Below are 16,943 nucleotides of genomic sequence, written 5' to 3' on the forward strand. Positions count from 1 at the left end.
ATTAATCCCGCCGCCGCCATTGGCTTCCCCCCCCTCCCCACCAACCACCCGGGGCTCCCACTGCCGCCTCCTGATTGGCCGCCGGGGCGCGCGCGCGCGGGGCGCAACGGGCGGCCCCGACGGCGCCCACCCTTTCCGCCGCCTCCCATTGGCCGGCCGCCGCTGGGCCCCCCCCGTCCTGCCATTGGCCCGCGGCTCCGGGGCGGGCTCCCGCGGCTCGGGGGCGAGGCGCGCGCGCCCCTCCCCTCCCTGCGCCTGCGCGCGGGCGGTGCGTGCGGGCGGGCGTGTGCGCGCGCGTCTGCGGGGCGGGGGGGGGGCGGCCGCTCGCGCTCGCGCTCGCGCTCGCGGTGTGAGGCGGCGGCGGCGGCGGCGGCGTGAGGAGGCGGCGGCGGCGGCAGGTCGGGTCGGTCCCTGCCTCACGGTGGCGGAGCCGGAGCGGCCCGGGGCGCCTCCCATCCCCCCCCCGCTGCGGGGCTCCCCTCAGGCCGGGCCCGGCGGCGGCGGCGGCGGCGGCTCGGCGGCCGGGAGGCTCCGGCCCGCGGCGGGGCCCGGGCCCCTCCCCGGGGCGGCGGCGGCGGCGGCGGCCGGGCCCATGGAGGGGCTGCCCGTGGAGGTGCGGGGCTCCAACGGGGCCTTCTACAAGGTGAGGGGGGCGGGGCCGGCGGGCGGGCGGGGGGAGCTGGGAAGGTCCCGTGGGGGGGGGCAGCAGGGAGGCCCCAGGGTGGGGGGAGAGGAGTGGGGCGGTCCCCCCGGTGGAGGGGGGGATGTAGAGTGGGGGGGGAGGGGTGTGATGTGGGGGGCAGTGGAGGTCCCTCTGGGGAGGGGCAGAAACGTGATGGGGAGGGGGGAGGTCCCCTGGTGGAGGGGGTATAGCGCTGGGGAGGGGTTTGGGGGCAGGAGTATGATGGGGGTGGGGGAGGGGAGGTCTCATTGGAGTGGGGAGGTCCCCCCAGTGGAAGGGGGGGTATGATGGGGGGGCAGTGGAGGTCCCACGTGGGGATAGGGAGGGGGTGGGGGGGAGAGGCATGCTCGGGGAGGGGGGACAGGATGTGAGGGGGGAGGTCCCCCGGTGGGGGGGTTTAGAGTGGGGGAGGGTTTGGGGGGCAGGGGTATGATGGGGGGGCAGTGGAGGTCCCACTGGGGGGCTAGAGGAGGGGGCTGGGGGGGGAGGTGTGAGGATGTGGGGAGAGCAGCAGGGAGGTCCCAGGGTGGGGAGTGGGGGCGGGGTATGATGTGGGGGGCAGTGGAGGTCCCATTGCGGGGGGAAGGGAGGGGGAGAGGCATGATCAGGAAGGGGGACAGGATGTGAGGGGGGAGGTCCCCCGGTGGGGGGGTTTAGAGTGGGGGAGGGTTTGGGGGGCAGGGGTATGATGGGGGGGCAGTGGAGGTCCCACTGGGGGGCTAGAGGAGGGGGCTGGGGGGGGAGGTGTGAGGATGTGGGGAGAGCAGCAGGGAGGTCCCAGGGTGGGGAGTGGGGGCGGGGTATGATGTGGGGGGCAGTGGAGGTCCCATTGCGGGGGGAAGGGAGGGGGAGAGGCATGATCAGGAAGGGGGACAGGATGTGAGGGGGGAGGTCCCCCGGTGGGGGGGTTTAGAGTGGGGGAGGGTTTGGGGGGCAGGGGTATGATTGGGGGGCAGTGGAGGTCCCATTGCGGGGGGAAGGGAGGGGGAGAGGCATGATCAGGAAGGGGGACAGGATGTGAGGGGGGAGGTCCCCTGGTGGGGGGGTTTAGAGTGGGGCAGGGTTTGGGGGGCAGGGGTATGATTGGGGGGCAGTGGAGGTCCCACTGGGGGGCTAGAGGAGGGGGCTGGAGGGGAGGTGTGAGGATGTGGGGAGAGCAGCAGGGAGGTCCCAGGGTGGAGAGTGGGGGCGGGGTATGATGTGGGGGGCAGTGGAGGTCCCATTGCGGGGGGAGGGGAGGGGGAGAGGCATGATCAGGAAGGGGGACAGGATGTGAGGGGGGAGGTCCCCCGGTGGGGGGGTTTAGAGTGGGGGAGGGTTTGGGGGGCAGGGGTATGATTGGGGGGCAGTGGAGGTCCCACTGGGGGGCTAGAGGAGGGGGCTGGAGGGGAGGTGTGAGGATGTGGGGAGAGCAGCAGGGAGGTCCCAGGGTGGAGAGTGGGGCCGGGGTATGATGTGGGGGGCAGTGGAGGTCCCATTGCGGGGGGAGGGGAGGGGGAGAGGCATGATCGGGAAGGGGGACAGGATGCGAGGATGGGGAGAGAGGAGTGGGGAGGTCCCACGGGGGGGGGGGCGTGTAGAGTGGGGAGGGGTTTGGAGGGAGAGGTATGATGGGGGGAGCGGGCAGGTCCCACGGGGGGGGCCGCGGGGAGGAGAGATGATAGGGTGGGTGAGGGGGGATCAGGGAGGTCATACAGGTGCATGGGGGAAGGTGGATGAGAGGAAGGGGGTCTGGAGGTGATGAGGGGGACGGGGGTTAGGGGAGGTAATAGTGGGGTGTGTGGGGAGGGGGTATGACGGGGTGGGGGAAGGTGGATGATGGCCTGAGGGTGGGTCAGAGGGTGGCAATAGTGGGGGTGAGGCAGAGGGGGGTCAGGTGGGGTTAGAGGAGGTAATAGTAGGGTGTGGAGGGTAGCATATAATGGGATGAGGGAGGGGAGGTTACATGGCTGTGGGTTTATGATGGGGGTATGATGTGGAAGGCTTATGGGGGGGTCTGTGGGAACATGGTGCTATGGAGGGAGGGGAGGTCATTTGGGGTATGATGGGGATTATGGGGAAGTAACTGGGGAGCGGGACTATGTGGTGGGGGAGGTTTGGGGGTTATTTAGGAGGAAGTAAGGGAACCAGGAAGGTTTTGAGGCAGGGGGTGAACTAGAGAGCGCTAACTGGGGGCCAAGGGGCTTGGGGTAAGATGTGGGGGTAAGGGGGTAATGTGCGAGCTCACGGGAGGACATGAGGATTAGGGGGGGGACAGGCTGGGGTGTTTGGTGGCCCCTTGGGCGTGACTGAAGAATCTGGGACTCTGCAGAAATCTGTCGGGACCTGTGTGGGGGGGTGTGGAAACCCCCCTTCATTAGCAATGAGGATTTCCTCTCCTAAGGATCTCCTGTGGTCTGTTGCCAGGTCACTGGGGATTGGAGGCCCCCCTAATATAGGGGTGGAGGATCACTAAGCTGGGTAGGCATTCTTAGGATAGCGACCCTGCTTCCCCAATCCTTTTGGGGGGCCCTGACCGTGAGTGGGGCGATCAAAACCTGGAAAAGGGCACCAGTGAGGGGTCTGAGAATGCAGTGTCACTGTGGGGGTGGGGAATCCCAGTTTAGCCTGTGGTGCACTGTGCCTACCTACCTCCCCCTTATCTCTAAGCTCCACATGAGCTTCCCATAACCCCCCCCCCCATTCTTTCCTCCTTTCCCTTTGCACCCCTAGAAGTTTTGCTTTTGCACTGGCTCTTCTCTTCCCTCTCCACTTTCCCTTCCCCTTTTCCATGCTGCCTCCCTTCTAGAACCACTGACAATTCCTTCCCAGATCATTTCATTTTCCCCAAGACAACGCCTCTTTGCTCCTTCTCAGATGTGTCTCAAAAGCCCAACCCTGCCTCCTAAACCCAGACATCACAGGGGTCAGAGCTCCCTTCCAACAGTGTGGCAGGGTTAAAAATTGACCACTGAGCAGTCGGGTTGTAGCCAGCCTTTATTGTGTGTCAGGGAAAGTGAGAGGCCTGAAACCCTGTCTGAATCAACCAGCTGTTCATTGCAGCCAGTAATTCCTGGCTGCCAGAGTGCCACAGGCAGGTGGATGTGTCTTGTACGGGGATCCAAAGTCACCTGACCAAACATAAAGAGTCCCTGGTCACAACTGAAACCGACAAGACAGGAAGGATTGTGATTCCCATCTCCCAGATGGGGAAACTGAGGCTCAGATTTGTTGACTTGCCTGTGGTCGCGCAGCGGGTCTCTAACCCTGATTTCCCGATTCCTTTCTCTTGCAGCAGCACCCAGGTTCAGAGCCCCTTTGCAAACATACACTGATTGTAGGGTGCAGAGCATGAGGATTGATTTCAACGTACTTTGTGGCACTGAACGCCCATATGACGCAAATTCTTACATGCTTTTGGCTTCCCATGCCTTAGCGGACCACAGGAATTATTTAAGTTTATGACCGGCTTCTCCTGTTCCGCATTCATGCTGCCTGCTAACAGGCTATGGATCCAGGTAGTATTTGTGGACAGTCTTGTCTCCTGCAATCTCTTCTCGGTGGTGTGTTTAATTACGCAGATGATACGACTTTCGTTACAGAGCACTTAGGGTTGTTGAGTCAGATTGCTCAATTAGCCAGGCAGGCCTAACCCTACAATTTTGCACTTATGGCACCTCCGTGGCAGAGCAGCGACAGGAGAACCTCTCGTGCCGTCTGAAAATCTGGTCTCCTCATTGAAGTGCTTTATCGTTTAGCTGGTGAAGATGGTCTTGTGGCAAAAGCTGGGACTCTGGAGAGCCAGTTTCAGTTCCTGCCTGTGCCACACGCTTTCTGTAAGATCTTGAGCGTATCACTGTAATCTCTGGGCATCTGTAAAATGGGGCTATTTCTTCCTTTGTCTTGTCTGTTCAGAGCACGCACTGTCTCTTATTATGTGTATGCCTAGCACAGCTGATATCTAGCCCAATCTCCAGTCTCTGACAGTGACTAGTATCAGCTGCTTTTAGAGGCAGGTGGAAGAAACCCTGCCACCTTAGAATAACTTGCCCCCAGATAACCGCCAGTAGAGGTTGTCTTACAAACCCTGCATCTTTGCTGCTGTTCTTATGGATGTGCATGTTGTCTGTATAAATGTCCAATCCTTTTTTCGGTAACTCTTGGGTTCAGCAATATCATGTGGCAGTGGGTTCCACCGGCTAAAGTTTTCCCCATTTGCTCCTGAGCCAGTCTCTTGCTGTGAGACTGTCATGGTGACAGCTGGCACGGAGTCCCAGTGCCGTCATGTGTGTTCCCCTGATGCTCTCATTCATGCTGCTATGGCTGTAATGACCTGTCCGGTCGCTCTTCCCAAAGCCATGGTGGTTATCCTTGTCTGATATCGTTCCACTGAGATTGCAGGCATGGCATAATATGATTTAATCAGGGTTATTAAACCGAGATTGGGACCCCATTTTGCTACGCACCCTACGTACACATCAAGACAATTTTTGTCCTGAAGAGCTTACAGTCTCAATAAACTAGATAGGGGAGTGATATTTTCCCTGTTTTACACATGGGGAGCTGAGTCTGACTAGTATTAATGTTTTAATATATCAGGCTTTTCATCGGTCAAAGCGCTTTACAGAAGAGGTGTCAGCATCATCCCTATTTTAAAGATGGGGAAACTGAGGCCCAGATAGGGCAAGTGACTTGCCTAAGCTCACCCAGCCCGTCAGCCCCAGATCCAGGAATAGAACCCAGGTCTCCAGTGCTCTGTCCCCCAGTCCAGTGTTTTAATTACAAGCCCAACCTCGGTTCATAGCCCCAAACTCCTCAGCTTGGACGTGACGTGAAACGGCGTTTACTCCTTTTTGACCCATCTCGACAGTAAATTTGCCAAAAGATGACCACCAGGAAGTCCAACAGGGTTAGAAATGAAAGGTTGTCTAAAGCCGCAGCTCTTTTCGAACAGGTCGTAGGGCACTGGATTATGAACCCTGTTAGGACTGTTGCTCTTTCCTGTATTCAGATTTTGAAGCAATGAATGCTTTAGAAAGTGTAATGCTGGGAGAATACCGGGTGCAATTGACTCCACCCATCAATATTTCCTTTCCTTTTTTTGCTCCAAAATTAAAACATTAACAAAAAAAGTTGAGTTAGTATGAGGTTAGCAGCTTGAAGCAAAATATTTTGAAAAACATCTTGATTTTTGGCCCCTAGTGACAGACCTAGATTGTGTTAACATCACAATGACTTTACAATCTATTTCACATATTTCATGTTTATGGCCTTATTCCCACAGCACTTGACCACTTCACAGCTTTTCATATATTTAGCCTCCTTGTGAGGGTAGGAATAGAATAAGATTAGTCCTCTAAATGGGTGTTTTAGTAGCCAGTATTTTCTCCCCTTGAAGGTACTTGTTCACTGTAATCATGTCATCTCTTGATCTTTTTGATAAGTTGAACAGACTGAGGTCTTTAAATTTCTCAATATAAGGCATATTTTCCAGTCCTCTGATCGTTTTTGTAACTCTTCTCTGTACCCTTTCCAACTTTTTTCAACATTTCTTTTAGAAGAATGACTGTCCGTCATATGAAAATCGGGGACATCAAGAATTGAAGTGCCTGAAATCACCCATCATTTTGGCCCAAACCCTATGTCACTTTGATTGCGAATCTCAGTCGATTTCATGTCTGAACAGTTGCAAGGAAAAGACAGAATGTCCCCAGTCTGGTTAATGCTGCAGGTCAGGGTTTCATAATTGAGTAACTTGGAGAGGGGCTTGTCTAGGTTGGTCAGTTTCATGGTTGATCCTAATCTGTTTTGTTAACAGATTCTCTCCTAGGTTAGCATTTTGCTGTTGTGTCGAAGCTTTAAATAGAGTTTGAGTTGAAGTTTGCTTTAGTTTCAACAAATGTTTGTCATGTTTTCTTGCAGCCCCAGATATTTGGATCTAAGCTTTCCATTAAATTAGAACAAGATGTCAGTAATTTTAGCTCTTGTGATGTGTTTCTTTCCTATGTTGGAAGAATTTGAGGATTGTCCTGTTGTAGAAACCCGTACCTTCTCTCACGTCACCTACCCAGCTTTCTCTCTTGGCAAGTCATTCCATCGCTGTGCTTCATTTGTCCCTTTGAGAGGAGCATCCTTTTCTCCCACCCTTTGTTTGCCTTGCCAATTTAGATGAGGTGGTCTTTGGGGCAGGACTGTTTCTTCCTGCATTGCATGTATGTATTGCTCCTAGCACAGCGAAGCCCTGATCTTACTAAATGCTGCTGTAATAATATCCAAATAATATCCAAATAATATCCCCGGAGGTCTGCAGACTGTCTTACATATCCAGGGGGTTCCGCGCCTCCATTTGAAATTGTTTAGGGGTCGACAAATGAAAAATGGTTGGAAACCACTATAATTCGCAATGCCTTCTTTGCTTTTAGGTGTGTATTGTGCAAAAGGAGTAACTTTTAGGTGCTTTCTTAGACTGTCTTTAGCTTTCTTACACTGTCTTAAAAAAGGTAGATTTCGCATCGAACCCTCCATAAATTTCAAAACATCATCGACCCAGCTGTTTTTAATCTTTGATCATATTTTGTCCCTGGGAGCTAAGAATCAATTGTGTTGGGATTTTTTTCAGAGCAGACTTGCCTGTTTTATCTCCTTCTAGTACTTTCTCATCAGCCATGAGTTGCTACAAGAATCTGCACCTGCTCTTGATTTTTATTAACTTAGGTGCTTTTAAGGGGCAAAGTTGCCTCTCTGAAACTGGGATTATGTTAAGCACCACCACGTGTTGTCAATGATCTCAGTAAGAAAGTAACTTTTTCTTAGTGACATCTGGCAACACTTTGAGCGGGTCCCTGGTTGTAGGAATTTGAGGATCGGTGCCGTCCTTATGAAACAGCGAAGCAAAGACGAGAATTGGATATCTGTAAATAGTACCGCACGTTCGGAAAAAGCGAGAGCTATGGGATGTTGCAGTAACCTGATCTGGGCCAAAGGGGTGTGTGGTATTGTCTCCACTTTGCCACAGGGCTAATTTTAGACCTCTCTTGCCCCACGGGAGAACAGTCGAACACGAACCGGTGTCTGGCATCCGCGGGTCTGCAGATCAAAGGTGTAAAAAATTCTTCATGGGCTAATTCTCTGCTTAGAAAGGGGGAAGAAAGGCTTTTTTCAACTGACCTGCCTGCTTTTGTTAGCCTTGCTGCTTCTGCCTTCCTTCTGCCTTTCATGAGTGGAGGGTCTCTGATTCCCATCCGACTTTCGTTCGCGTTTAAAGTGAAGGTTCTCTGGAGTTTTGCGAGTGAGAGTTAAGAAGATTTCAGAGGTTATTTCCCCTTCCTATACTTCACTGCCCAAGTCCCCTTTTGGTTTAAGTAATAGCAACCTGTCATCACTCGCTTATTCCACCAAAATCCGGCCCCCTCGGGGAAGTTTGGTGGCCTTTTAGATAGAGCCTCAGACTGGGCATCGAGAGATCCGAATCCTATTCCTGGCTTGGCCACGGGCCTGCTGGGTGACCTTGATTAAGTCATTTCACTGCTCCATGCCTCGGTTTCCCCATCTGTAAATTGGGGGCAATGATTTGGATGCCTCCTCTGTAAAGCCCTTTGACCTCTAGTGATGAAAAGCACTAGATGGTCTTGTTTGATTAGCCTCATTTGACATTTAACTGCTCTTGGAGTTAGTTTTCCTTGTATCTACCCTAACCCTCCCTTGCTGCAGATTAAGCCCGTTGCTTCTTGTCCTGCCTTCAGTGGACATGGAGAACAATTGGTCCCCATCCTTTGTAGAACATATTTGAAGACTTTTATCAGGTATTCACATCCCCCACCCTCCCCAGTCGTCTTTTCTCAAGACTTAAACGTGCCTGGTTTTTTTTTAACCTGAGCATAGGTCAAATTTTCTAAATCCTTGATCATTTTGGGTGCTCTCCTCTGGACTCTCTCCAGTTTATCCACACGTTTCCTAAAGTGTGGGCACACACAAATGGACACAGCACTGCTGCTGCGGCCCCCCCAATGCCAAGTAGAGTGGGATAGCTACCTCCCGTGTCTTACGAGCGACACTCCCATTAAGACCCCCCCAGAATGATGATAACCTTTTCTTTCAACCGCGTCATGCTGTTGACTCATATTCCGTTTGTGATCTCTCGGTGCACTTCCCCCTGTTCCACTGCACCAAATACAAACTGGATCACTCTTAGGGCCTCTTGCCATTTAGATACGCAAAGCTACCACCTTGTCGTCATCCCTGCTAGGTACAGGTTTGCCCGCGTTGCTTCGGCATGCTCATAACGCTTGCAACTCTGCAGTAAGAACGCTGTAATCAAGTGTCATGCTTCATGTTTTCAGCATGTTGCCTCCGGGGTCAGGAAGGAATTGTTTTCCCCATAGCACAATTGGCTAGACATATTCAGGGTTGGGTTTTTTTGGCCTTCCTCTGAAGCATCAGAGATTGGCCACAACTGGAGACAGGATGCTGGATGGGGTGGACCAGTGCTCAGAGGTGGTACAGAAAGTCCTTTCTAGTGGCTTGGCTGGTGTGTTTTGCTCCTTTGCTCAGGGTCACACTGATTTCCGCATTTAGGGTCCGATCAGATTGGCAGGGATTTTTTTTGGGGTGTGGGGGGGTTCGCCTTCTGGGGTCAACTGGGTATGTATATCACCCAATCGTTTTGCTGCCATAGCAGGGGCCATGGGCACCGGTGGCCCTTTGGCCTCTCCTGTTCTCTCACTGTGGTGCACAGTTTAGTCTCCCGAGGACTGAAATGCTTCGGTTAAGCAAAATTGGGCTCAAGGTAGTGGTATGCGGGTGGGTTTCCGTGGCCTGCGTTAGATCATACAGCCTGAGCTTGGGTTTAACGCCCCTGCCTGGCCTTCAACTCTGTTAAACTATGAAAATCCCTCCTTCTGTATGGTGCCTGAGATGACTGGAAGATCTCTGAGCGCAGAAGGCTCTTCAATCCAACAGACTAAAGTGGAATCAGATCTGATGGCTGGAAGCTGAAGCTAGACTGGGAACAGGGGGCAGGTTTTTAGCCCATCACGGTCATTACCCATTGGAGCAGCTTCACAAGGGGCATGGCATACATGGGCCGGAGGTGGGTATACTTAATCCTGCCTCGGTGCAGTGTTTCTCAGTGACCGGTCTGTGGACCGTCGCTGGTCCCTGAGATCTCGCTGACCCAGTTTAGGAAGGCAGCAAGCCAGTATCAAAAAGGTTAAAAGACACTGGACTTGATAACTTGTTGAGGTCCCTTCCAGCACGACGTTTCTGTTTTTGTGGTGGATTTGTCCATCTCTTGGAATTTTTAAATTGACGTATAACTGGGTTCAAAAAAGAACTAGATAGGTTCATGGAGGAAAGGTCCATCAAGGACTGTTAGCCAAGATGGTCAGGGATGCAACACCATGCTCCTAAAATGTCCAGTTGCCAGAAGCTGGGACCGGACAACAAGGGATGGATCACTCGAAAATGCCCCAGTTCTGTTCACTCCCTCTGAAGCATCTGGCCCTGTCTGTTCCCTGCCAGAAGACAGGTTAGTGGGCTAGATGGACCATTGGTCTGACCCCAGTATGGCCGTTCTTACGAGATGGAATATCTTTCTAAAAGAGATGTTCTTAGTTCAGTCACAAATGTGTTGGGATCGATGTAGGAATCACTGGCTGAAATTCTCAGGTGTATGTTGCGTAGGAGGACAGACTAAGAGAAAGATTAAGACCAGAGGGGATTGATCTAATGCTGACGGCGACTAGACTGGTGGCGACTATCGGGCTTGAAGCACAAAGTGCTAGTTTGCCCTCCTTCCCTTTGGTCCATAATTTCCCCTGATGTCTCCTCACAGTCCTAGATTGTGAGCAGCACAACAAATCTTTGTGGCTAGAAGGGACCACTAGAGAGAGTCTGACTTCCTGTATTTCATCTGGGGACTCCTGTATTGAGGCCAATAATTTGTGGTGGATTAAAGCATCTCTTCCCGAAAGACAGCCATCCGTTCTTGATATGAAGGCCTCAGGAGGCGGAGAATCCACCGCCTGGGACTTTGTTCCAGGGTTAATCGCGCTCACTGTTAAGAGTTTGTGCCTTATTTTTAACTTGACTTTGTTTGGCCTTAGTTTCCGGCCGTTGGTTCTTGTTCTGCCTTTCCGTGCTAGGTTACAAAGCCCTTTAGCCTAAGTACCCACATGGAGAAAATATCAGATACTAAACACCATGATCAAATCACCTGTTTGATCTTCTCTAGTCTTCTTAAGTCTCTCGCTTGTTTTCCAGGTTTGGGATAATTTGTGTGGTTCTTTGCTGCACCATCTCCAGGGTTCAACCTTTATTTTAAAAAAGGTGGATGCAAGAACTGAATGCAGTGTTCCACTCTTGGTCTCACTGAGTGACCCTGATCTTGCAGGGTTTGAAACTTGTCTGGTTAATAGAGCCAGTGGCTTGAAACCTTAGCTTAGTTTATTTAATGGGCTCTCAAACTGGGGGTTTTGGTCACCGCGAGAAGGATGTGGGAGGCTAGCACGACAGTGTTCCAGTTCTCCGTAGCTAGCTAGAGACAGGAAGCTCCTGAAACTTTCATGGACGATCCCGAAACTCTCTCCTGTCTCGGCATAGGGTCGCCGCATGCAAAAGGCCGAGACACGCTGTTTATTTTAGACCCCAGCAGTGTGTTCAGAAGGGGGGTGTGTGTGGGCTCCGAGTGGAAAGTGGAGATAAAATGTGCCACTTTGGTATGAGGGGGAGCTGATTTGCTTCATGCTGAATGAATGATAAATGAGACGCCGTTTGCCAGTCAGTTGACTAACTTGGGAATGACACTAGCTACATATATACCCTCAGGCACAACTGCATTTAAAGGGGACCTGCTTGAGACAAATATAGAACTGTTACTCCTAGAGGATTTAATTACCATCTGTGGATTGGGGGGGTAAATGTGTGGTGGTGCTGGGGGGGGGGCGGAAGGGGGCAGGGGGTGATCAGTTCCTCTGGTTAGATCAAGATTTGCAAAGCGAACCCCCTCCCAACTTAGCATCGTCCGCAAATTTTATAAGCACCCTCTCCACTCTGTTATCCAAGACATTCATGAAAGTATCTGATCGTAAGTGACTCGGCGCTAGATGCCCCCTCTTCCCAAGTTTGGCAGCGAACCATTGATAACTGCTCTTTGGGTACAGTCTTTCAGTTGGTTGTGCACCTTCATTTAGACCACGCTGCCCTAGTTTGCTTTTGAGGATGCCATGTGAGACGGTGTCAAAAAACCTTCCTGAAATCAAGGGATATCTCCTCTACAGCTCTCTCAGAACAGAGTCCCTGCCCCAAATTGTATACAGCAGGGAACAGAAGTTGTATGGCGGGCCATGAATGCTCACAAAATTGGGGTCGGGGTGCAGGAGGGGGTGAAGGCTCTGGTTGGGGGTGTGGGCTCGGGGGGGGGGGGGCTGGGGAGTTTAGGGTGTAGGGGGTTGCTCCGGGCTGGGACCGAGGGATTCGGAGGGGGATCAGGGTTAGGGCACGAGGAGAGGCTCAGGGGTGCAGGCTCCGGGCCGCTGCTTCCAGGAGCCACTTGAGGTAAGCGCTGCCATGTCCCCCCTCCGGCTCCAACGTGGAGCTGCAGCCCTGCACTGCCCTGTCTGCAGGCGCTGCCCCTGCAGCTCCCATTGGCCGCAGTTCCCAGCCAATGGGAGCTGTGGGGCAGCATGCAGAGCAGAGGCCTCTGGCTGCCCCAACATGAAGGAGCAGGAGGGGGGACCATGCCGCTGCTTCTGGGAGCCACATGGAGCGGCTCCCAACCCTGCTCCCCAGCTGGAGTGCCAGAGCGGGGCAAGCTCGAGGCCCGGCTTAAAACGGCTGGCGGGCTGGATCTAGCCCACGGGTCATAGTTTGCCTGCCCCTGGTTTACAGTCTGTATGATGAGACAACAGATGGATCCAGTCAGACAAGGGAGTACAAGGAAACAATATTGAGTTTAAGGAGGGGTGTGAAGGAGGTTATGTTAGGTTTTTTTTGCGGGGGTGTACGGAGAGCTCCTCCCAAGCATGAGGGGCAGCATGGGAGAAAGCATGAAGGTGTGCCTTTGAAATTTAACAGGTGGTTTGGAAGCTGGCATTGTGCGCTGATTGGAAGCGAGTGTTGACATCTTGATAGCAAATAGTTTCACCTGGAAAGATCCCATCTCTAATACAGATATCTTAGAGGTACCTAGGGTAATATCGGCCTCTGTAGTAACTTGTCCAGGGAAATAATTGTTCTTGCTCAAGTCCTGCTTCCCTGATCTTTGATGTTTGAACTCTGAAGTCAGGATTGTCTGATGCCCTGTTCAGAATTAGTGCCGGAGTTCCTGCGTTGGTTGATTCACAGATTGTTTTCTAGCACTTAGAGGAGCGTTGAGCTGCTTTTGTTTTCGACAGTTGGCATCTTCTGCATGAGTCTCGAAACTTCTGTCTCGCAGATCATGTTTTACCGTTCCCAGTGGTGAATCCCCCTTAAAGACCAGCGAGTCAGAAAAGCACCTGGCGTGAAACCTGTCACGTGTGGGGCTCTGTATTCAGAAACAACGAGAGGAAAGCGAGCTATGGGGCTGAGATTCCAATCTCGCTCCCTGTAACTTTGGGCCGTGGCTTCATTTCTCTGTGCCTCCCTTCCCTATATGTAAAAACCTCTGATCTCCTGAGGAATTCTCCGTGTCTTGATGGCTTCCAATCAGGACTGTTTCGGCTAAAGATATGTTTTAGCCTGGCACAAGTTACTGGACTCAGGATGACTGGGTGAAACTGAACTGCTTCCGATATAATGTCATGCTAGGTGATCTAATGGTCTTTTCTGGCTTTAAACGCTCTGAACTTAACTTTGGTGCTGTCATTTGTTTCTGTTTATATATTATCACTCCCATCCCATAATACTGAGCACCTCCTGGGAAGAGATAGCTTTATCCTCTGGAAGGGAGGGAAATATGATCTTCATTTTGTGGGTGGGGAAACCGGGGCACGGACAGTTAAGTGGCTTTCCCAGAGTCAGAGCTGGGAATCTGAGTCAGACCGGAGTCTCAATCCAGAGCCTTAATCATGAGCCCGTTTGCAGAATTAGCTTCTGGCTGAGGTGGTGGTGAGTATGGGGGAGCGTCTCTCTAAGCCCCTGTTCACCAGTGCAAATGAGGCATTCCTGGTATCAGATGCCGAATGAGTGTGTCCAGAAGGTGTTAAAACAGCAGGAAAAGGGAATTGGCTCTGGATTTTGTAGTCCCTATAAAAAATATAAAAAATTTGTTGGCAGTGTTTAGCGACCCAACTGGGATGAGGGCCCCGTCCTACGGAACACAGAATATATTGTAATGCCTTTCTGGAAATCAACGGTGGTGCCTTATCTGGAGATGACCTTAAAAAGGAGGTGGCAGAGTTAGAGGGAGTTCAGAGAAGGGCCATGAAAATGATTAATAGCCTGGGTAACCTCTCATGTGAAGAGAGATGAAAGCCGGAATGGCTCATTAGCCGTTCCTGTCAATCGCTGGCCACCGAACCCCGCCGTCACCCTGTATTGAGCCGACGGCCTGGATTAGACTAAAGCGTTACAGCCCTCAGGAGGTTACCCTGTTGTGTGCCAGAGGCAGAGAACAGGAGCTGATGGAGTTGACACCAGTGCCCAAGGCAGGGAATTAATTAGGTGAGATGTACCCAGATGATCCTAGCAAGCAACCTGCCCCCCAAGCTGAAGAGGAAGGTGAAAGCCCCCCAGGGTCCCTGTCAGTCTAACCTGGGGGAAGATTCCTTCCCACCCCTGAAAATGGCAATCAGTTTGTTGTGGGATTGTTACCTGAGAAAAGGGATTTGTTAAGAGAACACAAGTCTGTAAAGTAATGACTGGGAAAGAGAAGGTAGAGTGGGAGTTTCTCTCTTCCCTGTGTCTCAAAACCATGGCCAGGGGACACCAAACGGAACGGTGGCAAACACAAAAATGAGCAAAGGAATTTTTTTTTTTTTCCACACAGCGTGTGATTAGCTTGTGGAACTCGCTGCCACATGAAATTAGTAAGGCCAAGAACTTAGAGGTTTTAAGGCCAGGAGGGACATCCCGATCCAAAAAGGCAGCCCTATGTTGGACTGGATCGATTGTATGATTTTTTCTTTTTCCCCCAGAGGGTTTTATTGGAGACAAGGAAGAGCTGTTTATTCTGGTAGCACGTAGAGACGCCCAAGTGCGAGGCGTTTTAGGGACACAGTAGTCTATGCACCCGATGAAGTGAGCTGTAGCTCACGAAAGCTTATGCTCAGATAAATTGGTTGGTCTCTAAGGTGCCACAAGTCCTCCTTTTCTTTTTGCGAATACAGACTAATACGGCTGTTACTCTGAAAGTAGTCTATGGTCTTGGATCTGAACCAATCCACTGGGGAACTGGCCTTGCCCCACGGTCCGTTTCCTCCTTGCTGCTCAAAAGGGGCCTTATTTTAGACTGAGTGCGTCCCTGCTTCTGCAGCAGATGGGTCTTGGGGCTTCACCGCATACTAGTGACAAACAGGCAGCTGTTGGCTGGGACCGGCAGTGGTGCGGGGACAGCACCTGTTCATCCCGTCACCGGTTGGCGAGGCATTCCTGTCCCTGGCCTCGGACTCCAAATGCGGAACAGGATTGCCTGCCCCCCACCCCCACCGCTCCTCACAGAGTCTCCTGGTTGATGCTGATGGCCGGGACTACGATCAAATAGCTCAGGACTTGGGTGCAGTATATGCGTTGGACCCCTTGTGGTGCTCCAGGCCATGCCCCACTTGTCTCCTGTGTTAAGGGCAGCTGTGTGGCTAGTGGGTAGAAAAGGACTGAGAATCGGGCCCCTCAGAGTTCTGATTTTGCTCTTCGTTGTCAGATGACAACTTCGTCTGTTTGTACAATAGGGCTCAAGGCCCCTTGGTGGTGCTGGGTTTTGTACAGGTCTCCAGCCCATATCAGGAGTAGTGCCAGGTGCTGGGTGGGCCTCCTGACTGAGATCTGAGGGGGCTGCCCCCCATTGGGCTGGGCGGGCCTCCTGGCTGAGATCTGGGTGGGCTGCCCCCCAACTAGGCTGGGCACTCCACAGCTGCCATGAAAGACAGTCTCTGCCCCAGAAGAGCTAACGATCGAAATAGACTAAAAAGCTCTTAAATGAGGAACTGAAGGCACGTACAGTGTCAGTGGCAGACCCCGGTTTCAAGCCCAACCCTGACAACACATCCTAGAGATTCCAGCCAAAACTTTCAAGAGACTAGGAGATTTGGGGGCGAGGGAGGCCTGATTCTGCAGGAAGTCCAGCGCATCCACCAAATCTTGCCCAGCACTTCCTGAAAAGCAGGGTGCCCTGTGAGGATGCGTCAAGCGGGGAGAGGGGAAAAGCTACGTATGGTAATCTAAAACCCTAAACACTGTTTGTGGGGAGGGGGATGGTTATAAGTGGAGTGCTGGATTGATACCATCTAGCTCTTAGATGGCGCTTTTCCTTACTAGACCTCAAAGCTCTTTACAAGGGATGTCAGGGTTGTCGTACCCGTTTTATATATGGGGAAACCGAGGCACAAGACACACATGGTTTGTCCAAGGGGGTGAAAGGGATAGCAGCATAGGTCCCCCATATGCCCCCTAGAGATCTGGGGGACCCCTGCAGCTGGAGTGTCTGCATGGATGGAGCAGCAGGTCTGCTGCGCCTCCCCCCTCAACACCACACAGAGCCCTCTGCTGGAATGGGGTTGGCTATGGTTGTGGGGGCCCAGTGCTGCAGGGTTTGGAATTGATACCCCATTGAAATACATGGGACAGTTCCCCTTGCTGAGAGGGATTGGTTCAGGCTCTCTGCAGACTCAGGCAGCCTTGCTGAGTCAGTTATCCCTGGGGCAGTTCACCCTTCTCAGAGCTAGCTGTGTCTGTTACACTCAGGTCACGTTTTCGGGTGTTTCTTCACAACCGTGAGAGCTAGAAACGTAATTTTTTTTAAAAAATAAAATCCTAGATGCTGCTAAAATCACTTGACTCCAGGAACCAGGGCTCTGGACACACGGTTGCAGTGCTGCGATCTTAATTCTGCACGTGGGTGGTGTGTGGCTGGCTGAAGATACAGCAGATTCTGCTTATTAGCAACCCCTTGGTTGCCAGGAGAAAGTTGCAATTATCCACCAATCCCTGCCACTGCCCTGCTCACAGCCTCCCCACCTGGCCCGCAGACCTTTCCCTCCAGTGTAGTCCCTGGACGCAGGCAGGTTTGCAGGGCTGGACCTCGGTACTTTCTGGGGCTGCAGCCTCGCAAACCTGCCCGCAGCTGGGTCCCTTTCTTCCGAGAAAGCCT

At 52.6% G+C, this 16,943-nt stretch overlaps 1 protein-coding gene across 1 annotated transcript in view; it reads left to right on the forward strand.

The window, feature by feature from the left end:
* Nucleotides 1-345: 345 nt before the first annotated feature.
* Nucleotides 346-16,943, forward strand: part of FXR2 (FMR1 autosomal homolog 2) — a 28,017-nt gene continuing 11,419 nt past the window's right edge. The window contains exon 1 of the mRNA XM_078851013.1: nt 346-643. Coding sequence (XP_078707139.1) covers nt 593-643 — 51 coding nt within the window. The 5' untranslated portion in view covers nt 346-592. The remainder of the gene's footprint in view (nt 644-16,943) is intronic.

The sequence above is a fragment of the Lepidochelys kempii genome, chromosome 28 (assembly GCF_965140285.1).
Source record: "Lepidochelys kempii isolate rLepKem1 chromosome 28, rLepKem1.hap1, whole genome shotgun sequence".
In the NCBI taxonomy this organism is placed as follows: domain Eukaryota; kingdom Metazoa; phylum Chordata; order Testudines; family Cheloniidae; genus Lepidochelys; species Lepidochelys kempii.